This window comes from Echeneis naucrates, chromosome 5 (assembly GCF_900963305.1).
Source record: "Echeneis naucrates chromosome 5, fEcheNa1.1, whole genome shotgun sequence".
NCBI classification, from domain to species: domain Eukaryota; kingdom Metazoa; phylum Chordata; class Actinopteri; order Carangiformes; family Echeneidae; genus Echeneis; species Echeneis naucrates.
Genome location: NC_042515.1, coordinates 7,058,274 through 7,080,575, shown reverse-complemented (window position 1 = coordinate 7,080,575; position 22,302 = coordinate 7,058,274). Strand labels below are relative to the sequence as shown.

At 39.6% G+C, this 22,302-nt stretch overlaps 2 protein-coding genes across 4 annotated transcripts; both read left to right on the top strand.

Moving 5' to 3' along the window:
- The first annotated feature begins 114 nt into the window (after positions 1-114).
- smarcd1 (SWI/SNF related BAF chromatin remodeling complex subunit D1) lies at positions 115-15,588 on the top strand. Of its 2 annotated transcripts, XM_029501775.1 has the most exons (13): positions 115-314; positions 3,833-4,011; positions 4,228-4,270; positions 5,132-5,254; positions 5,823-5,945; positions 6,087-6,203; positions 6,658-6,759; positions 6,905-7,066; positions 8,284-8,381; positions 9,307-9,442; positions 11,563-11,685; positions 13,307-13,408; positions 14,011-15,587. In XM_029501775.1, exons 1-13 carry the CDS (start codon positions 129-131, stop codon positions 14,062-14,064), a joined length of 1,548 nt encoding a protein of 515 aa, XP_029357635.1. In that variant the 5' UTR covers positions 115-128; the 3' UTR covers positions 14,065-15,587. The 2 variants fall into 2 exon arrangements, with proteins under 2 accessions (XP_029357635.1, XP_029357636.1); XM_029501776.1 differs by lacking the exon at positions 11,563-11,685 and having other exon boundaries at positions 14,011-15,588.
- An 800-nt stretch (positions 15,589-16,388) lies between these two features.
- On the top strand, positions 16,389-20,697 carry LOC115043556 (glycerol-3-phosphate dehydrogenase [NAD(+)], cytoplasmic). 2 transcript variants are annotated; one of them, XM_029502118.1, is made up of 8 exons: positions 16,389-16,469; positions 17,567-17,744; positions 17,904-17,975; positions 18,105-18,243; positions 18,631-18,743; positions 19,229-19,465; positions 19,554-19,660; positions 20,117-20,697. In XM_029502118.1, exons 1-8 carry the CDS (start codon positions 16,423-16,425, stop codon positions 20,211-20,213), a joined length of 990 nt encoding a protein of 329 aa, XP_029357978.1. In that variant the 5' UTR covers positions 16,389-16,422; the 3' UTR covers positions 20,214-20,697. The 2 variants fall into 2 exon arrangements, with proteins under 2 accessions (XP_029357978.1, XP_029357977.1); XM_029502117.1 differs by having other exon boundaries at positions 17,835-17,975.
- Positions 20,698-22,302: the final 1,605 nt, after the last annotated feature.

The following is a 22,302-nucleotide window of genomic DNA, read 5'->3' as shown; positions in this document are numbered from 1 at the left end:
CCACCATCACCACCACCATCAGTACCTCCACCCTCCAGCAGAGGCCGTCCAGGCTTCGACCCCATCACCCCAAACTCTGTTCTCGCGATAGCTCCGTGCTTCCACCGGCGGCGACATTCAGAGAGGAGATGGCGGCCAGAGGGGGGTTTCAGACGGCACCGACGGGTGGTGGCGGCGGAGCAATGGGACCGGGGCCACCGGTACCGGGCGCAGGACCGGGCATGGGGCCGGGGACGCCGTCCGGAAGGATGGGACCGTCGTCAGCCGCCCAGAACCACATGTACCGCTCCCCGATGCCTGGGCCTGGGTACCCGGTAAGATATCGCTCCATCTTGGCTCCTGACTCGTTAGCCCGTCCGCTAGAACAAAGCGTCCTGCCGTTGCTTTGTCACTGGGAGCAGGCGTGAAGCACCGCCGGCGGTGCGGGCCCCGGCTCCGACTGACGCGGCTGCAGCACGGCTGAAAACCCGATGAAGTTTGTTTAGTTTTTTTTTTTTTGTTTGTTTCTTTTGTTTCTTTTCACCGAGCACTTTGGCCGAACCGGGAGAGTTTGGTTGTAGTTTGAATTCACTAACCCTCCCGCCCGCTAACGGGAAGAAAGCTACTTGGGCACGGTAGCCAATTAGCTTAGCCCGCTAACGATGCTAGCTGCTAGCACCGGCCGCCAACCTCGCAGAAAACACAAATGAGGCGAGAATAGAAAGCGTCAACAGTGGCAAACTTTCAACAAACAGCTTTCACTCTCCATGAAAAGGTCCAAGGTTTTGTTAACGCTAACGTTTTAAAAGCTGCAAAAACAAGAAGCACACATTTGTGCTAGTGAGCGACAAGCCTGCAATTTCAGTGAAATGCAAAATTGCCCACATCGAGCAGAGAAACTGAGGACGAGCTCAAACCAGGACCTGCCTGCCTGCTGTGTTTTATAGCTGGTGTTATCCAGGTCACACAGCTCACATCATTCCCTGCATGTGGTAAACCTGCTGACCTGCTCTGTCAAGGTTTTAAAGTAAGAAAGTTTGAGCTTTTCAAACTCTCGCTGCAGCTGTTCGACTTGGTTACAGATACAATCATAACGATTCACTTATAAAATGGGTTTAAATTAGTCATGGTCAGATTAGGTGAGTTAGAAAATCCATGATTTGTCCCTTCTAATGTGTTAAAATGATCTTTTTGTTGGAGTGATGAAGAAAAAGAACATTTGGAGATGTCATCTTCACCTCAGGGACTCATCTCTCAGACAAAACAAGTTTTAATAAAATACTAAAAATAAACAGCAGATTGACTGAGACTGAAAGGAATTGTTTTCGTGTAATCTGTTGCACTGGTGATATTAAGTTCTGGAAATGCTGCTGTCTATCTGTTGCACGTCGTCCTGCCTTTTGTTTTTGCTCTATGTAAGGAATAGATTTCAGTGTGTCTGTCTACAACGATGACTTTTTCTATAAAGAGCAGTGTTAAGTCATCTGAAAGTATGCATTGCTCCCTGTTCAGGTTTCCCATGAATTAGTCCTCATGGACACATAAAAAGTAACTAATATTATTGTTGTACATCAGTTATGCGCCTTCATATAAAAGTAATGGCGCTGATTCCTCACTAAACAGATTTATTACATTTTTGTGTTGCACAAAAAATTGTCACTGTTGAAACACACAGACACAGGTATGCAAATAATGTTTCTTCAAGTTTAATACAGGGTGTTGTCAACTTTACATATTCATTTTCAGAATATATGAACTGCAGGTTTCAAGTTCTCACAACACATTTGGTCGCCACTCCAGAACACAGAGGCACTTTACCTTCTTTCATTAATCTGTGGATTATTTTTTCAGTTAATCAGAGAGGTTACTGTTGTGTTAGACGTGTTACAGCTTCCCTTTCCAGTATGTCTTGCAAAACGGTGTCCTATAGAATTAGAGTTAAAATTTTCATACCCTGATCTTTGCTCCAGTGTTTTTTTTTCCCGAGCAGAATTATATTGAATCATTGGTCATTTCCAGCTAATATCGTCTGTTTTAGAGCCATGATGAAAAACAAAATTGTTTGGTGCTAGCTACTGGGAGGCTGAAACAGTTCAGTGAACAGTTGGTACAGCTTTTTTTTTCCTGATGCCCTTGACTGCTTTCACTCATACAAGCAGCCTTTCACAACAGAGTGAAAGAGGCTTCATATTCAGAAAAAAATACTCAGAAATCCACTTGTTCTCAGCTAATCCAAGGTTGTGCTAATGTATAGAGTAAAAAGCACTGAATGATCGACATACAGTCCCTTTCTGCCCACACTGCGCTTTGTGGAAAAGGCAGAGTACATTCATCTAGTCTATATTGTTGATAAGTCAGTGTTCGTTACTCTTCCTCACTTCTACCCAACGGCAAAGGCTGAGGAGAGAGTCCCTTCAACTGTCTCATTTGGTGTATTGACGACTGGAGGGGAAGCTGCAAGCTGGTTTGTCATTTGTCTGCTGTTCTCATCTACACTCATGCAGTCAGATACTCGAAGTCGGCTTTTTGAGTTTTTAGCACATGGTTTGGTGAGTTGGTTACTGTGTTTATTCTGTGTTTGCTTGTTTGAAGAAGTTGGCATGCCAGTTGTTCTGACCTCTTGTTGAGGGACTACCATTTAATGATGAAAAGTAATGCATGTATTTTCTTGGTACAAAGCTCTTGAGTGTGCTTTCAGTTTTTTAATGCGTAGATTTGTCTGAGGTAATAATAACACATACACCATGATATGCTGATTGTCCAAGTAGCGTTGAGCTTTTAGCACTGATCGATTAGGTGTTTTATCAGACAATATCCCTACAAATTAACACAGAATGATGTCAGGTTTAAGAGGTTGATCAGCTTTTTATTTCCCTCAAAAGCTATTTCAAAGCTTTAACCTCACACACATACCTTAGAAACACAGATGGCTTTACATTGCAGGTGCTTTTTCTCGTTTTTCTCTTTTTATTATCATAATTTATGTATTTATTTATTTATTAATCTAACCCTAACCCCCATAGATTAAAAAGCATGATGATGTCTGAGGGTTTCATTAAATCTGGTTTCAGCAGTTGATGGTGCAGGGTGTTTCCCACCACAGACAGATGTGTAGTCTGATTATATGCATGATGTTACTAAACTGCCCTTTCTTTTTCTTTTTCTTTTTTTTTTTCTTTTCAGTTTTTTGACATGGATTACAGCCTGCGTTACATTATTACCTTAGAAGCATTGTCAGAGGGAGCACAATTAGTCATACAAGTGTCCTTGTGACCTTCAGCACACTTTTGGTCGGAACATCGGTACACAGTTTGGTTTACGTAGAATATACCTTAGCTAAAAATATATACACTTTTGGGGCTCCAATCAAATATGTTTTTTTGTATTATTATTATTATTAATCAATCTAATTTTGTCTATAACTCAGAGAATGGAAATCATAGTTGCATTACGCCTTATGTGTATTGTCATTTAAAACTATCGTCATTAGGCATTTTTTGCTATTGAAAGCTTGATTAATTGATTATGAAAAATAATTACCAATCAATACTATGTGCTGATGGTATAAAGGATAACCTTCTACAGAGTTTTCTTTTGTTGCCAACACTAATGGTGAATGACAAACACAAGTTAAAACCTTGTACAGAGAGTCCTGCAGACTGAACAGATTAGGTGATCAAAATGGCAAACACAAAAGAAGTCTGCTTCTTATTTTCAACACCTCAAAGCTGTTGGACATATTGGTTCATGCTCAAGATTCAAAGACTAAGAGAAAGAAAAAATGAATACCCAGAAAAGTATTTCTCTAAAATGTTTTGTTTAACCAATCATTTTTGTCTTTGTTTCTGTGCAGAGACCAGGTATGCCACCATCCAGCCGTATGACACCACAGGGACCAGCCATGGGCCCCCCAGGATACGGCAATAGCCCTGTGTCTCGCCCTGGGATGCCTGGTGTGATGGACCCATCTCGCAAGAGGCCGGCCCCCCAACAGATTCAGCAGGTTCAGCAGCAGCAGAACCGTAATCAGCAGTAAGTCACACCCCCAACCCCTTATGCAAGTTTGTTATTGTGATAGTTAATCCAGTGTCATTTTTCACGTGGTGTTTTCATATGTCCCTGTTATTGTATATGTAGTCTCAGACTAAAGAGTTTAATAAAGCATCAGGATCTTTGTCTTGTTGTAAAGACTCAGAGATTCTCTGACTAATCTAAAACCCATTTTATTTGGATAATTTGTTTTTACAGCACAAAAAAGAAGAAGATGGCTGATAAAATTCTACCTCAGAGGGTGAGTATTAGTCAAACACCGGTGCATGAAAATGCATTCACTCTGGCCTTGAGTGTATTGGAGAGATTACATTTAAATTCTTGTGGATTTTAATTCAGGTGGCTCTGAAAAAAGGAGAGTTGGTCTTTAAAGAGCTGTAGGATTCATTGTGAGTGTACTTGACATTTTGTCACGCTTGTGGAGTGGTGGTGCCTATGATGATAGGACTTTTTTTCTTCCCCTTAATAAAATCTGACAAAGTGGACCAGAACAAGCTCTTAAGTTCGTTTCCCTGTCCCTCTCTCTAACCATAGGGCAAAAAAGTCAAGCATTGATTTAGGTTTTTAGGTTTCTTCCAAAAGGTATAAAATTCTTATGTTTAATAAGCAACTCTCATTGACAGTGTCCTTAAATCATTTTCCAAGCCTGCTGTGGGAAGTAATATTACGAAAAATATGTTTGTGATTTTTACCAAATCTCCAATACTATTTTTCAACCACTGGCATTCAATTATTTTATTAGACAATTTTCTGTGCCTTCTCAAGATCCATGAAATCTTCTATGATTGATTAGTTATTGTTATGTGTGATAGAAATGGAAAAAATGTAAATGAATAAATACAGTGACAGTATTTTTGATGTGGCACCTTATCACCCATAATTTGGGCCGTGAGCTTGATTTGTTTAGTTCATGTATCTTCAAACTAGCTTGCAGCCATGCTTGCTTTTTCATTCCTGTGATAGGTTGTATACAGATATATCTGATAGTTGGTGTGTTTGGGCTCTGACAGTTTTTTTTATTTTTTTTGAGACTTGAGTTCTTTGAAATACGCATTTGTTAAATGTTGGATTAGTGTTATCAATATTTTCTCTTCTGTTCCAGATCAGAGAACTGGTCCCAGAGTCTCAGGCTTACATGGATCTACTGGCTTTTGAGAGGAAGCTGGACCAGACTATTATGCGAAAAAGGCTTGACATTCAGGAGGCCCTCAAGCGGCCCATTAAGGTATGATTCAATTTAACTGTACTCTCCTCAACTTTCTCATTCAGTTCACTTCAAACCTGAAATACATTTCCAGGTCATTCATCAGCTGGACGGTTTTAACTACCATTTTGTTAAACCTTGTTAATCCAAAATGTGTATGTGATTGAGTTCATACATTTCACAGGCTGCCATATAAATGGTGGATTAGTTTTTAGGCTTCAGCCCAAATTTAATTTTGAAGAAAGATGCTGAAACCATTTTTTTTATTTTAATGGAAAGTAAATATTGGTTGTTTACACACAAGTAAAAAGTCATTATTGCTTTAGAGGTAAACAACATGCCTGGCGGACGTTTCAATGTCATTCTATTAGTGATTGTTTTCAACAGATATTGATTTTATCTCAAATTGAACCACACAGGATCACAGTGGAGCTATCATTTCATTGACTGAATGAAATTTCCTTAATCTAATGAAAAACTATTTTACTCACAGGATTCAATAAAGAAGGTAGTCTATCAATGTTGATCTCCAAGATGACTCATAACACATTAATTTAAAAGTAAATGTGTTATGACTGCTTGTTTTTAGCAAAAGAGAAAGCTTCGGATCTTCATATCCAACACCTTCAACCCTGCAAAGCCAGATGCAGAGGATGGAGAAGGCACAGTTGCATCGTGGGAGCTACGTGTTGAAGGGCGTCTGTTGGAAGATGTAAGTTGAAATGCATATATGTTTTGTTTGTTCAGGCAGCCCAGTCTAATATGAAATGAATTAAGCTGTAGCGTGTTTTTAATTAAGTCCTATAAGAACAACCCCCCCCCCTCATTTCCAACAACAATATCTGCTGTACAGACAGCCGTGTCCAAATATGAAGCCACCAAGCAGAAGAGGAAGTTTTCCTCTTTCTTCAAGTCCCTGGTAATTGAGTTGGACAAGGACCTGTACGGTCCAGATAATCACCTTGTGGAGGTAAGAGTATTTACTTTATGTACTTAAATATACATATGATGATATATTTACCCATACCCAATGTAATTATTTTTATGTTTTTGTGTCATCCCAGCCACTTACTATGTTAGTTTATTTTATTCAGTGGGTCACAAAATTTAAGACCCATTTTTAAATGTGTCATCTCACGTCACTATTGTTAGTTCAATTGTCACTTAATGGCCAGTTAATATGCCTGCAACTGTAAAAGCACTGCAGAAACGTCTCTATACATAATTAAAGTCCACTTTAATTTAGAGCATTTGGATAGAATTGAATGCATGTGTACCAATTAAAGTGATCACTGGATTAAATGCTCATGTAACATGCTGTACGGACTCTTGAAATGGTTTCTGTCAAATGAATAATGAATGCAAGGTTGCAAACAGATTAGTAAATATTGTAATTGGTGCTAATATGTTCTTGGTGATTCTAGTGGCATAGGACTGCCACCACCCAGGAGACGGATGGATTTCAGGTGAAGAGGCCAGGTGATGTGGGTGTTCGCTGCACCGTCCTGCTCATGCTTGACTACCAGGTAAGCACTAAAGGGTTTAACTGCCTCTAGGTAGACTGTGGTGGTATGTCGCCTTCAAGTGCTCTTCAAACATTTAATCTGAGAAAGGTTAATGCAAGAGACCCAGAGTCATACTCAAACAGCAAATTTATCTTTGTCCAAACAGCCCCCCCAATTCAAGCTGGACCCCCGACTGGCTCGTATGCTGGGTATCCACACCCAGACCAGACCTGTCATAATTCAGGCTCTGTGGCAGTACGTAAAGACTCACAAACTCCAGGACCCTCATGAGCGTGAGTTCATCAACTGTGACAAGTACCTGCAGCAGGTGAGTGGATTCCTGTTGTAAAATTCATTATTTTATTTCAATATAGATTAGAAGAGGAAATATTTCCTTGTAACCTAACTGATGAATACAAATTGTAGCTGATCCATAAAGCTGGGATGATCCGCTATCATAGTTGTCGTCTTAATGACTGCTCCTGAAGTTGCACAGTCACTTTCTCGGCCCTTACTTTCTGTCCTTTTATGGCAACTCTCATTGTTTCTGGGTCACTGGCGAGTTTCTCGTTGCATTCTTTTCCACTCTGCCAACATAAACAGAATATTGCACAAAGTTAGTGTTGAATTCCCACGAACGTAACATATGGAAGAAATTTCACTTGACATGCATGTCACAGCATGTTCACATTTACTACTCTTAAATGCCCTACTTTGATTTTGGATAAAGCAAATATTGAACAGGGCTGTGATTTTAATAGCTGTTTTTTGAATAATGCAATGACACAATGAGTAAAAATGAGAAGTCATAACACATTTGAACAGAGAACAGAGACCAACAAACCCTTGGAGAAAAAAGGAATGGACCAAAGGAGAAAGTAGTTTGTTAAGAGCACAAATATGTTAAACATAAGATGCTGTGCAGCAGAACAAAGTCAAAGTCACCTGCTCTGATTTCCCTGCAAGTCTGCAGTATGTCGTTAAATTACATTTTTTATATCCGTATGAAAATTTGGTGTATGGAGATAGACCCAAAATCCAATATCAAACAAGGCTTTGACTTTGACTCAAAGATTGTAAGATTAATAAATTCTGACATTATCAGAAAAGTAAGCTTTCCTATTTATCACTGCTTTATAAAGGTTATCTAGCCAACTCCCTGATTCAGACCTTTGTCTTCTTCCCAGTCCAGAAGAAAGATGATCAGCTTTCACGCATGCTGAAAATCATTCACTGTGGTTATGCTATCCAAATGGTCACATTGATTAAAAAAAAAAAAAAATCTGTGGGAATGCCACTACCAAACTCAAAACCATAATTTTACACTTTCTTCAGTGCAATGGATTTTCTTTTTGTCACCCCAGTGTCTAATTTTTATACTGTCAAACAGCCTTATGCTGTGATAAGTGCACGCATGCAAACCACTTCAACACCTGCGCTGCTTAAAAGAGCCTCTTTTTTAAATTATTTTTATTTGATTAGTCCCCCTTGATATTGTGTGTAGTAGTACTACCTGCTGTAACTGAGGATTGTCCTCATTTGCAGATTTTTGAGACCCAGCGAATGAAGTTCTCTGAGATCCCACAGCGGTTGCATGCACTCCTGATGCCCCCAGAGCCCATCATCATCAATCATGTGATCAGGTAACCTAAAAAAGAGTGTGCAGGGCACCTACACTGGCCAGTTTTGCAACCAAATATTGGGCAAACTTGAATTAAATTTGGAAAAGATTTTACCAAAGAAAATTAGATACTTCCCATTTATGACTGTATTGTGATTATTATTGCAAAGATGATGGCACCAGTTGTCCTATTAAGCTGTTGCGAAATAAGGTGCAGGAAAAAATTACTTTTTAAAAAATTTATGAAAGCCATCAGTTAAACCCAACTGCTGAGGAAAACATTATGAAAAGTAAAATTTATGTTTGACCTATAATTGCTCAAAACAGTTTGATGTTTGAGTGAGTGTTGCAGAGATTTTTATTTTTTCAGTTTCTTTTATTAATTTTTCATAAATTTTAGCTTTTTATTCATACACCAATGTTTGACCTAGCTTGTTTTATTCCCCAAATGTTCATTGTTCCCAGTGCATAATACTAAAATTGAGAAAGCGCATTAAAACTGGTCGATGGAAACCCACCCAGTTTCCAAAGATGTAAAAATGATGAATTAATCTATTTTGTTGTCTGTAAAGAAAATAGAGGTCACTTCCAATTATAATTCTCCAGAGACCAAGATGATGTCTTCACATTGCATTTCATCCTATCATTGCCTCGATGCCCATTCCAACATATAGAGAAATCAATTTTGCATTTTGACCAAGAAGCGCCAAACAATGAAAAGCTTACAAAAACAGATTCCAATTTTCTGAATTCATTAATCCGCAATTTTTTTAAGCCTTTGGTATGTGTTTGGCCCTTTCAGTTTTTGTGGCAAAAAAATTATAATAATGTTTGGGAGCTATGAAATAGGATCCTGTTCAGTCTTACTGATAATTGAATCACCCACTGCCAATGTGAGATAACACAAAATAAGTAAATACTGTATAAACAACACTAACTCTTAATAGTGTGGACCCCAATGACCAAAAGAAGACAGCCTGCTATGATATTGATGTGGAGGTGGATGACACACTGAAGACCCAGATGAACTCCTTCTTGCTCTCCACAGCGAGTCAGCAGGAAATAGCAGGCTTGGACAACAAGGTACAGGCAACCACCCCCTGCTCTTTTAACGGACATGCCAGAGTTTGTGTTTGACTGTGAGAGACCTAACAGCACTGTGTGTGTTCACAATGGGGGCTCGTTTCCCATTTCCTGCTGTTTTTGTGAGGTTTTGATCTTTTACCCTACCTCAATGTAAGACATTAGATCGGGGTTTTTTTAGTTAGTTTCAGCAGCACTTATTAATTTTTTTGCAACATTTTCTATCAAGAAGTAGTTTTTTTTTTTTGTTTTTGTTTTTTTTTTTTATAATTATAGCGTCTAGTCACTTTTCATCTGGCAGCTTTCATTTGCTCAAACTCCTTTAGGGCATTTAAGCACAATCGATTTGAAAGTAATGCGAATGGGTCTTTTCTTTTTTTCTCATCCCAGCCCAGCTCATTGAGCAAAGTGTCGATGTCTTTGTGTTTTGGTAGATCTTTTTTTTCCCTCCCCCCTATTTTATGGGCCCCGCTGTGGGCAGTTTCATACATATCTGCTCAGTTAAATTGTTGCCTGTGTGTTATTGCCTCTATTCTCCAGCCAGTTTTGAGGTCAATTGGGTGTTCTTGACCTCCTGCTGGCAGCCATTACATTAGCTTGGATGGCTGCAGTCATATTGATATTGCACGCAGCCTTTCTTTGGGAAGACGCTGCCTGTGTTGTCTTTGTATTTATAATGCTAACTTGTCACAGACCAGTCAACTTGTTGAAAGTTTGGAGGTGTCATTCTTTTTTTTATACCTCATTCTGGACTTGGTGACAATTGCTACATCCTGTTCCTTCCTGTGTAATATTGGAAGCTGAGCCTGACTGAGTTTTTTGGACTTAGAGATAGCTTAATCAATGTAAAACCAAAGATAACACCTTTTTCATGCCTAGAGTGTAAAGATAGGTTGCCCAGACCATTAAATGTGAACTGATCAGCCTGTCATTTTCTCCTGTGTCTCTAACCGTGACCGTGAGTCACACCTTATGCTGGTTTCAGGACTGCAGTCATTTTATCTCAACAATAAATGTAATTTATAAGCCTGTCTAGTCTGCAAATTGAGTTCAGCAAAGCACTAAGCTTTTCAGTTGACTTAACCTAATCAGTCTTGTTACTGCAGTGATGTTTTAGTGTGTACATGTCTGTACATTTTGGAGAAAATTTTTATATTTATTCATTAAATTGGGAAAATGTACAGAACCAGTAACAAATGCTGAATATTTGTGTTATATCTATGGCAATGATTCACAGAGTGGGTCTTTTAAAGTCTACAGCCTTATTCAAATATGCAGTCCTGTCTGAAAATGGTCAAAATTAAATATCAGTGGGGCAGCACGGCAGCATAGTGTGGTTAGCCGCTGTGCTAGTGCCGTGTTGGCCACCAACAACAAGAAGGTTGCAGGTTTGGTTCCCTGCCTTGAGCCTTTCTGTGGGTTTCCTCCCACCATCCAAAGACGACATGTTTGCATTAACTGGTGACTCTAAATTCTAAAGGTATGATCCTAATTAAAGGGAAAGTTAGAGGGAAGTTGTTCCGGATTATTATTTTTATGAAGTTACGGTTATCAGGCAGTTTGAGGAGGAATAAAGATGACGGTGAAGATGAAAAGCATGAAGAAGTGAAGTGTAAAGTGCAGCATGAAGACCATTAGAAGGGAAAATCAGGACACTCTGTATCTACTTCACCTGCGCCTGGGCAGAAACACTATTCAAAATGCTTTCCTCTGTAAATGGCCAATAGGGAGAGTCTGCTTAAACACTCTTTTGCCTTAAATGATTGTACAGAGCTTTCTATTGCATCAGACTTGATTGAGAAGCAGTTGAGAATTTTCAAACTGGTTCAATAGCATCAGTGCCAAAGAACTTGTTTGAGGATGTTAATGTTATGCAAATAAATGGAAAGAGCTCTGCTGATTTTTGGGCAGGAACATTTTTTTATTTCAAAAGAAGTTGTCGAGCTTAGCTTTGTAGTTCTTGATAAAAGGAGCCCATGGCTTTGGTAAAGTATACCCCAGTCTTTCCTCAGCTTATTAATTGAATGTGATATGCTGCTTTAATGAATCACAGCCAATTAATATTTCATTCATTCCTTGTTAATAACTTTAAATTGATAGCACTTTTTGTTTCTCCACAGATCCATGAAACCATTGAGACCATTAACCAGCTGAAAACCCAGAGAGAGTTCATGCTGAGTTTTGCCAGAGATCCTCAGGGCTTTATCAACGACTGGCTGCAGTCCCAGTGCAGAGACCTCAAGGTCAGTCTGCCCGTCATGACCTCAAATAGGTTCTTTGTATAACTTATGGTCCAGTATCTCTGAACACATGAGGTGTTTCTGGTCCTCCTTATAAATATTTGAAAAAGGTTCTCCCCCCTAAACTCAAAAGCATGAATATGAAGTCATTTAGAGGAGTAAGTACTCCTCTAAACCTGAATGCTCAAGAATCATTAAGATACAAGTCCCATGTGGATCAGAGAGATGGAGAAGCAGCAATATCCACTTTCTCCACTGACAGTAGCCTCCATGGATCCAAAGGCATCACACAGATTTCGAGTGTTTTGAGTTGGAGGCCTGAGTCATCAATTTCAACTTGAAGCACTAAATTCTCTTGGCATTACTGTCACTGCTGTTGTTACTCCACTTAACTGCCAAAAGACACCATTTTCCCTTGAATTGTAATGTGATTAAGGGAGAGATCTTGATGAATGACCATAAGACTAAATGGAGACATGTCTGCTCTCAGCTTCAGCACTGACAATCAGTGAAGTTGGTTAAACATTTTCTGAGCTAGACTTCTCCAAGCTCCCGTACTAGAGTCCAGAGTGAATATAAATCTGTGAGCAACCTGGAAGGAGAGACAATCCCTGGTGTGCAGTGATTTTTTTATTTTATTATTTTTTTTTGGTGTGTGTGTCCAAGTCCAAAAGTGGAAGTGCAGAGCTTTTGATACTCAGATTTGTTTAAAAAAAAAAAAAGGGACTCTCAGGTCCATCTTTCCTAATAATGATAATCAGCGATGCACACAAAATCTGCTTGACAACATAGAAAACCCATTTGAATTCAATAGCTGCAAGCATTTGTATGTTTGGGTTATTTTGAGGGATGAAGGGAATCACCATCAGCAGCATGCAAGGTAAAAGTAGGTACAAGAAAAAGAAACTCCTTCCACATCTAAATTCTTTCTCAAAAAAGCTGTCATTATCAACAATAGATGATACATAACTAGCTTGAATGGCATTTTAAACTCTTGACAGCTACTCGAAATGCATCCCTTAAAGAAAATAGCAGAAAATAAATTATGTGCACTGGAAATGCTAAGCCTGAGTAAATTATATATTCAGATAACATCTTGCCTTTGTGTTGTAGGGTATTTGATCCTGGTGTGGTTTGCGCTTTCACAGTGACGTAGATGTAAGCCAAAGGTTCAACCTTGGCAAGACAGTTGCATAAGTACATGGACACCAGTCACTCAAGGCTCACGCTGCGAACTCGGGTGGAAGACAAGAGGACAGAGTCAAAATAGTGTGAAACATTTAATAACAGGTCTGACTGGGAGCGTGCCAGGCTCCCTTCTGAGTGCCGAGAGAGCCGATTAAGTGCTGACCAGCTGTCACACACCTGCAGTGTTTGTTCAGCCGATTCTCTGTGAAATTGAATGAATTCAGTCCAGAACTCTGCTGCCAGCCCCCAGCAACAGCTTATCAGAAAAAGAGCTGGCAGAATGTGACAGTATGTTCATCATAGCTCCAGTCATTCTTTGATTCAGTTGCTTTGGTGGCTGTTATTTATCCTTTTTTCAGGGTTTTATCTGCTTCACTTCATCAGCCTTAAGCCACTTAAGATGCAGTTTTTATTGTTTTGTTTTTTCTCTGAACAGACGATGACAGATGTTGTTGGAAACCCAGAGGAAGAGCGAAGGGCAGAGTTTTACTACCAGCCATGGGCCCAGGAGGCAGTCTGTCGCTACTTCTACTCCAAGGTGATCTGTTTTTCCTCTGCATATTCTTCTTCCTGCGTTTCCTTTCTTTATTTTTGTTAAATTTGTTCCATAGTGCCACTTCGGTCCCAAACCAGAAATAATTTCAACAACTGTTGAATGGATAGTTTCATGCTTCTGATCTTTGATCTTTAAGAGCAGCAACCAATGATCATTTGATATGTCCTGTTTTTAAAAGTAACCACAACTTAAATATCAGAGTGTGTTTGCTATTTCATTACATATTTTTCAGTCTTCTATTGTAAAGTGGTTATAGTGTTGAAACCCTTTAACTAGAACATTAACTTTTTTCTTTATCAATAACAAAATAATTAAATGCCCACTTGAATTTCTTCCAATCCCTGGAAAAGACAGAGGGTAAAAGAATACTTTCATACACAAGTTAATCAATTTACTGTCTCATATTTTAAGACAACAAAACGTTCCTCATATTTGAGAGATTAGTTTTCTTGCTGGAAAACACACTAACCGAAAACAAACAGTTTATCAAAATGTCGACAGTTCTGAAACTAATCCATTGATCAGTTAGGTACGTTTTTAACAGTTTTGTCTGGAGATTAAATCTGTGTGAAAATGTCTTGCAGGTCCAGCAGAGGCGACAGGAGCTGGAGCAGGCGCTCGGCATAAGGAACACCTAAACAAATTGGACCACAAGTGGCAGACAAGACGACAGCCCAGTGTAGACGGCTAGTGTGTGTGTGTGTGTGTGTGTGTGTGTGTATGCGCGTGTATGAGAAACTTTGAAACTGACTTCTGACAAAACTTAGAAACATAGATGCTAGATGGTTATGCTGTTAAATAGGATGTTTGTTTGTTTTTTGATTATTATTATTTTTTATTTTAATTTTTTTTTTACTTCACCCTGCAGCTACTCCCTGTTGGTTGCGCCGCCTTTTTTCTTTTTTCGGGTTTTGTTTTCCCTTTTTCCTCACAACAGACCTCCTTGAGCACAATGTATTTTCTCTTGCATGTCTAAGCTTTGCCTGGAAGCATTCCCTGTCATTTTGACATTTGCCCACACAAAAAACTGGCTGTGTACAAATGAAACGCAGAGGGCAGATTGTGGTTGTCAACTTTTAATGTATTTTGCTCCTGCAGCTAAAAATACCTTTAATCATTTGGAATGTATTTATTATGCAGCAGAGCTATCCCCCACCACCTTTTTGGGAAGTCAACCTGCGTTTCCTACTGCAGATCGGTGCTCTGATGCTTGCCCTTTCTGTTAGATATTTGTTGTGATTGTGTTTGTAATCGATCAGGCTGCTTGGCTGTACATCGGTCTTCGTTTTTTGTTTTGACAGTTTGTGCCACAGTTTGTCAGAAAATACATAGCTGTGGTAAAGCAGTTATTTTTTGGTAAGAGTGCCATTTAGTATGAAGTTTTTTCCTTTTTTTGTTTTTTGTCATCAATGATGGATTGTTTCAAAATATGTATTATATCAGTACTTGTCTTGTTAGCTAGTACAGATTATCAAGGAAGTAGCTAGTATGAGTACCTCTAGTCTATATAGTTTTGTAAATACTGAGCATAAAAAACTGAAGATGGATGTGAAGTATAATTGTATCTCTTATCCTGGCAGATCTTTTTCTTAACTCTTTGTCTACGCTCAGATAGTTGAACCAGTATTTATATGGAACGACCCTCGCTCTCAGAGCCTAGTGATTTAGCTCTCTGCAGCGTATAGTCAGCAGACATTTGACGAATCTCTGCTCTGCAGGGTGAAATGCACACAGCATTCCTGTTGCCTGCAGACTGGGAAGAGTTGAATATCCTGCTTTTAGTTTTGTGTATTTTAACTATGTGCAGAGAAGCCATAAACTCTTCAACAAGCTCAGTCTGACAAGCGGATGAGCAGATGTGAAGAGCTGTAGCTTCTTTGTGCACTGGCTGAAGACCTGACACCTCTCAGGTTTAACGGTTGTTGCCCTGTTGAGGATGAGCTTCAGGGTCCCAGCTGAAACTTATCATGTGTGCATTTCATTAACAAATTCCAAGAATACACTAATGTGGGTTTGGGCAAGGGCATGATTTGAAATGAGGTGCAGGAACTTTTAGGGTGTGAAACAAACACTGGGCTGGGGGTCAGACTGCAGTATTGTTTGAATCTGCAGACTTTTTCATGGACCAAACATATTTTTCTGTATGTTCTTATTATGTTATAATAAAGGATATGTAAAATGTTCATGCTGTGTTTGAGAGGTTCTGTGTCTGCCACACTTTTTTTTTCTGTCTGTTCAAACAGAAAAACAAATTACATTTTAATTTGGTTTTAAAAATGAACAATTTCATATTACTTAACAGAAACTGAAAAGAACTGATATATTTTAGGCCTAACATCTGCCATGTCCATATTATCATGTATTATTAACACAATACCAATATTTCATTTCATAAATCTCACTGGCACTGGTGACTCTAAATTGTCTGGAGGTCTGAGTGCTTGTTGGTCTCTGTGTGTTGGCCCTGTGATGGACTGGACCTGTCCAGGCTGACCCCGCACTCACCCAATGTGAGCTGGGATTGGCTCCAGCACCCCGCGACCTGGAAACACAGAAGTTGTTGAAGGTGAATGAATAGAGAACACAAAGATTATCTGACACTCGAGCCTCACAGAAAGATTTCTTTGAATCTGCTAGCAGCTCGTTGTGGTTTTCTATTTTGGATAAAAGCATTTGGTATCTGCAGCTTTTGAACCTTAAATTTTCTGATGCATGATGGACAGTTGGTGTTTTCAGGTTTGTTACTTAAATCAACACATCACTTTTCCTTATGATTCAGTGTTAAACAGCACTGTAGATTAGTGGCTGTGAACTCTTGTTACTTCTGTGTGGGTGTTTGTAAAAATAAAGAAGAGAGAGTTTGTCACTGAGGGTCGACAGAGCAGACCAACCCTGAATAGAGGGTGTGTCTGAGCAGCTGCCTGGTATAAATAAACTCACTTCCAGCTTCAGTCTGTCTTCACACCAGCAGCAGCAGCTCTGTCTCGGTCAAACACATGATGGCAGCGCCGAAGAAAGTCTGTGTGGTTGGCTCTGGTAACTGGTGAGCTTTTTTTTTTTTTTTGTCATTTAAAAGCTTATAAATTAAGAATATAAAGCACAACTTTTGATCCACAAACTTGTTAATTGGGCATTTGCAGACTGAAGTTTTCTTTGCATAGTTCATTTCCTCCAGGACCAACCCTGACTGAGTACAAATTATTTTTTGGACTCAACATGCTACATTAAAAAACGACACCTGCCTTTGATCATTCTGCAGCGTTTGTGCTGAGTTGGCCTTTATGTCATGTGGGTGTCCTTCTGCCAGCATGACCTTTACATTATTCAGTGGTAGAAGTCTTTGGAGACAGCAATACTACTCTGAAAGCACAACGGCATCAAAATGATTCAAGAATTATTTCTGACCTATTGTGAACTTTGCTGCAGTTGGTTGAAACTGGCATCATTGCATCATTTGAACTTATTGCAGTTGCTTTTTCCATTTTATCTCTGATTTTGAACAAATCTGTATAGTAACTCTAATTTTCATTAGTGGTGAACCCTAAGGACAAAATTAAACTTTATGAAAGCATGTTGCGGAGAATGGAAGTACTTCAGTGCTGCACAAGTACCTCAAACCTTAACCGTTAACTTGTAATGGGTGAGATTCATTGTGACAGTCAAGATGATATGTGCTGGAAATGCAAACTTAGTGACATTTAAAGGTGATCTCATAAAGAAAAATTTTGTAGGCCAAAAGAATTTCTCCATTACGGATTGATGCAGGCCAATGCCCCAGCTGTCAGTTTTTACTCTGGGTTAATAACTACTGCAGTTAGCCATTAATGACACTGAAATTGTTTTTTTGAATATATTAAAATAGGTTTTGTACCAACTGCTCTCTGTGAGAAAAGGTCTGTGGCCTTTACTGTCAGCAGTACGAGAATGTTTTGCTATGTGAAGTCAGAGTTGGACAAACAGTATCAGAAAATCAACTGGATGATATAAGACATTTTAAAACTATTTCTTTCCACCAATATGGCTTTAACACCAGAGTTTACCTACAATATCCAAACAGCTAAAAGCAGAGGAAAGTTATTTTTGCCTGGAAAACGTTAACACCTGACACTGGATGATCTTCATGTCTCTGCATGTCCACAGGGGCTCTGCCATTGCCAAGATTGTGGGTGCCAATGCAGCCAAGCATGACAAGTTTGAAACCACAGTGAACATGTGGGTGTTCGAGGAGACCGTGAATGGACGTAAACTCACAGAAATCATCAACACAGACCATGAAAACGTGAAATATCTGCCCGGTCACAAGCTACCCCCCAATGTGGTGAGCAGTGAAGATGCTTGGTCTGTGTTAGAAACATGTGGTGTGTGTTTCCAGCTGTATTGTGTGTCTGAGGACATCTCTCTTCCACAGTTGGCTGTTCCAGACTTGGCTGAGTCCGTGAAAGGAGTCGACATCCTGATCTTTGTGGTCCCTCACCAGTTCCTTCCGAGAGTGTGTGACACCATCAAAGGCCACATCAAGAAGGACGCTGTAGGAATATCTCTCATCAAGGTAACGCCTTCCTTATCAAAACATTTTCTGCTCTGCTAAGACTGCGGACCTTTTCAGTACTTTGTGTTAGATCTGACGAAGGCTCTCAGATTGCTTTGTGTGAGTTCTGAGCCCAGCTGTCTCCCACAGGGTGTCGATGCGAGTCCAGAGGGTCTGAAGCTGATCTCAGAGGTCATCCGGGCCAAGTTGGGAATCAACATGACGGTCCTGATGGGAGCAAACATCGCCAGTGAAGTGGCTGATGAGAAGTTCTGTGAAACAACCATTGGTATGGAGTTCGACTCTTTGATAAGATATCAGCAGGATGAGGGTGAAACGGTAAAACACTGATCAAACTTATGTTATGTGATCCTTTATGATGGATAATCATTTGGAGTTTGCAGGGGACAACATGACTATATTCTAATTAAATATCATTTTCTTCATTCTTAGACTTCCTTTCAATGATATGATATATTATCCATGTAAAAGGTTATTGCTCACAGTCAGTATTATAATTGAAATTGTGTGTATCCAGCTTTAAGCTGTATCAGAATAGTTTTTTCAGAACAGCAAGGTTTGATTTGCCATGTTTTCATTGAAGCAGATGTTTTATTATCTATTATGGTAGGGAAAAAAGTGTTATACTATTTTTTTTTTTTCATCTTGGTCACAGGTTGCAAGGATAAAACCCTCGGGCCTATTCTGAAGGAGCTGATGCAGACCACCAACTTCCGAGTGACTGTGGTGGAGGAGTCTGATGTTGTGGAGATTTGCGGTGCTCTCAAGGTCAGATTCAACCCCGAACCACATTAATCTGATCTTTTTTTTATTCACAAGCACTGGCTGAAATTTCTCTTTAAGGCTTCTATTATGTGTTTAATTAAAAAAAAAAAACACTTCCGTATCTTTACACGTTATTGAACTGTATTCACTCAAAAGTCAGTTGTGGTCTTGAGATCTGCTGTCACCCATCTTTTTTAAAGGTTTAAAGTGTACCTTTAAATTTTTCATCTGCTCTCTGCCAATGTGGGGCAATGGTTCAAAACATTTTAACACTGAATATTACAAACTAATTGGGAATAAACTTTATTTTGAACAGTTTGGGTGTTTCTTTACGTGGCAATAATATTTAACAGCTAGTGTGCATTTGTTTAAAGCACAGAGGGCATAATTATGTGAAAAAAGGATTATCTTGTGGAGATAATGCTTTCTCCTCATCAGCACTAACGTTAACATTAACAGCAGCGTCTCCTCCTCATTGGCCCTGACAGAATATTGTAGCTGTGGGAGCAGGTTTCTGTGATGGCCTAGGCTTCGGAGACAACACCAAGGCCTCTGTAATTCGTCTTGGCCTGATGGAGATGATCGCCTTCGCCAAGGTCTTCTGCACAAACTGCCCCGTCTCCCCCAGCACCTTCCTGGAGAGCTGCGGGATTGCTGACCTCATCACAACCTGCTATGGAGGACGCAACCGCAAAATCGGGGAAGCTTTTGCCAAGACAGGCAAAGTACGAGGGGACAGTCAGTTCTCTCCTGAGTTTTATGATGAATTTTTTATTATCATTCTCCTCTTATGAAAACCATCTGTGTGTTCAGACCATCGAGCAGCTGGAGAACGAGCTGCTGAATGGCCAGAAGCTTCAAGGACCAGCCACTGCCATTGAAGTTCATCAAGTCCTCAAACAGAAAAACATGGTGGACAAGTAAGTCTGTTTGTTTTTTACGTCTTATGAGACACATTCATCCGGACTACTTTGACTGATGACATGCCACGACCTATGAGTTCCACGGTTTCAGGTTTTTGGATGTTTTAATTTTAATTTAATCACATTTTATGAATATTTACATTTCATTGAAATGAAAGGGACAAGTTCAACGTTTGGGGGAAATCTTAATTAGCTCATTTGACTCAGCTAAAAATTTAATTACAAGCTGCTGACTCATTTCATAAAAGCCCAAATTTCTATGTTCAAAATGAGTATTTCTTGGTTATTACATCTCATAGGAGCTGAGGCACAGACAGAGAAAGTTTCCAGTATTTATGTCACCATACAGAGCTAGAGTGGTATAAATCTTTTTCTACTCAAAAAAAGCAAACAAGCGTTGACTTCTACTTCTAACAATTTCCATCCTTCTAACATTATTCTTCACCTCCCCAGGTTTCCTCTTTTCACTGCTGTTTACCAGATCTGCTTCGAAAGCAAGCCAGTCACGGAGTTCATCAGCTGCTTGCAGAACCATCCAGAGCACATGTGAAGGACCGAGATGAGTGCCGATCATTGGATGGAAGTTGGGGAACGACTTTAACACCAGAACTACTGTGTTTATAGGCCAAACAGGTTGGATGAAGGTTGCTTGAAATCCTGTCTCCTCTAGTTTCAGTCTTACGCCTCCATCTATCCGAGCTGCTGTGCTGACCTGCTCATATGAGATCACTTACCCGGAGCGTAACTTACCACCTCGCCATCTCTCCTCTCATCTTCATATATGCTGCTGCAAAAGAAATTTGAAACATTTTCAAATTTGACTTCATGTTACAGAATATACAAACACTCATGTGACTATTTAGAAAATAATGTCTTCGGTAAAAAATGCCATTGCCTGCCCTTTCACTGACATGTACATTAAACTAAGTACTGAACACAAAACTCTCACCATGTTGCCTGTCTGCAAGACTTCTTAATATGTAACTGATGACCTAAAAAGATTTATTTTGGAATAAATTATTTATCTTGCTCTATGTGTTTTTTCAGTGAGTTGTGTCTCTAGGTTGCTGGTGTCTGTCTGCAGGACACTGTGCAGCAGCCTCAGTGTAACTTGACCTGAGCTCAGCCACTCTAAACTCTTCACCTTTACCATTTTCTACAGCGTCCGCTTTAACCTTTCTGTCGGAGCCCGTCCTCCCCGGGTGACGGTCCTCATGAGGGATGGCTGTGCCATTCAAAGTGGTAATTAGTTCAACAAGATTTATGTATAATTTCGTCTTTAAAAGTGTTTCTGGTCTTTTTCAACCTTTTTTTTTTTTTTTTTTTACAAGTTTTGTGTTGTGTTAATTCTTTAAAACACATCTCTGGGGATTTCTGTTGAAATGCAAGACGCCAGCTTGTCTTCAACAGCCATCTGGCCATCCCCATATGCCAAGATGTCCCATTAATGCTAAGTCCTGACACTGCATTGAGGATAACAGCATGATTAAAGACAAGGTATGCAGTAGCATACGTATACTTTATTCAGCCAGTGCTATGTTCATTTATAAAACACAAAAGTATAACTCCTTTCCATGCACATCCTCTGGTCCCTCTAGTGTTCATCTCTTATGGTTACCAGCTCATTTGCTCAGTTACATCACAGACCTTCAAGTTACATTATTTGATATTGGATTCCCGTCATGAAATCCCTTGAATAGTTATTGAGTCAAGTGTGCTCTAAGATTTCTAATAACAGCACACTGCAAAGGGGCAGGCATCCATCTATAATTAGATGGCGGGTGGCACTGCAGCTGCCTCACCCCTGCACAACAACACAGACGAAGGGTTACCATTGTGGTGCTACTGAGATCATAATGTCACTGTCATGTGTCATCCTTTTTTTTTATTCCTCCCCAAAGTTTCCACATGTAACATGCACAGACTTTCACTGATGTATGTTTGAGTTTTTAAAGCAACAGATCAGGCTTCATGATGTTACATAATATTCGTGAGAAATTTATAGCTGCAATACGCCCTTTGACCACATGAGTGAGCCATCTCATCAATCACAGGCCTATCACCTACAGTCCCCTTTATCTCCTGAGATAAGGCACCTTCACGGATAACATATCTGTCAGATTATCGAGCGGAAGTTATTGACCTCTTCCACAATAAACCACCACGACTTAAATATTAAAACAGTGTGACTGCAGGCTGGTCGCAGCAGAACAACAGAGCAGGCAGATGGATGCCATGCATGCGTGCATTGAACCCATCCCTGCAGAGAGGGAGGAGGGACTCGATGCACTTCCTCAATCCAGTCCGGCCAGAGGGCGTCAAGTTCACCGCTGACAGCCGCAACACACAGGAAGTGGCCCGGTGTCCCTTTCAAAATTAGGGTAAAAAAAAAATTACTTAACGAGGATAAAGTTGGTGTATTTTTAAATGGATGGACTATTTTAAGAACCCCCCTCCAGAAAAACATAAAATAAAATAAAATAAAAAGTGGCTAGTCAATAAATTAGTAGTAAATAATGAAAATTAAGGACGTTCGTAATTAGCCCAACTCTTCACCACAAAAATAACTAATTTTAAACCAAATTATTAGACAGATAAATCAGCATTTTCAAAAGTAAACAGAAAATGTTGGTAAGCAA

What these genes read in the sequence shown, in the direction of transcription:
- smarcd1 (XM_029501775.1), top strand. Translation starts at nt 129, where the DNA reads ATGGCGGCCAGAGGGGGGTTTCAGACGGCACCGACGGGTGGTGGCGGC. An exon ending in TGCCTGGGCCTGGGTACCCG is followed by an intron (nt 315 to 3,832) that starts GTAAGATATCGC and finishes GTTTCTGTGCAG; the next exon opens with AGACCAGGTATGCCACCATC. An exon ending in CAGCAGAACCGTAATCAGCA is followed by an intron (nt 4,012 to 4,227) that starts GTAAGTCACACC and finishes TTGTTTTTACAG; the next exon opens with CACAAAAAAGAAGAAGATGG.
- LOC115043556 (XM_029502117.1), top strand. Translation starts at nt 16,423, where the DNA reads ATGATGGCAGCGCCGAAGAAAGTCTGTGTGGTTGGCTCTGGTAACTG. An exon ending in GTGGTTGGCTCTGGTAACTG is followed by an intron (nt 16,470 to 17,566) that starts GTGAGCTTTTTT and finishes GCATGTCCACAG; the next exon opens with GGGCTCTGCCATTGCCAAGA. An exon ending in ACAAGCTACCCCCCAATGTG is followed by an intron (nt 17,745 to 17,834) that starts GTGAGCAGTGAA and finishes TCTCTTCCACAG; the next exon opens with TTGGCTGTTCCAGACTTGGC.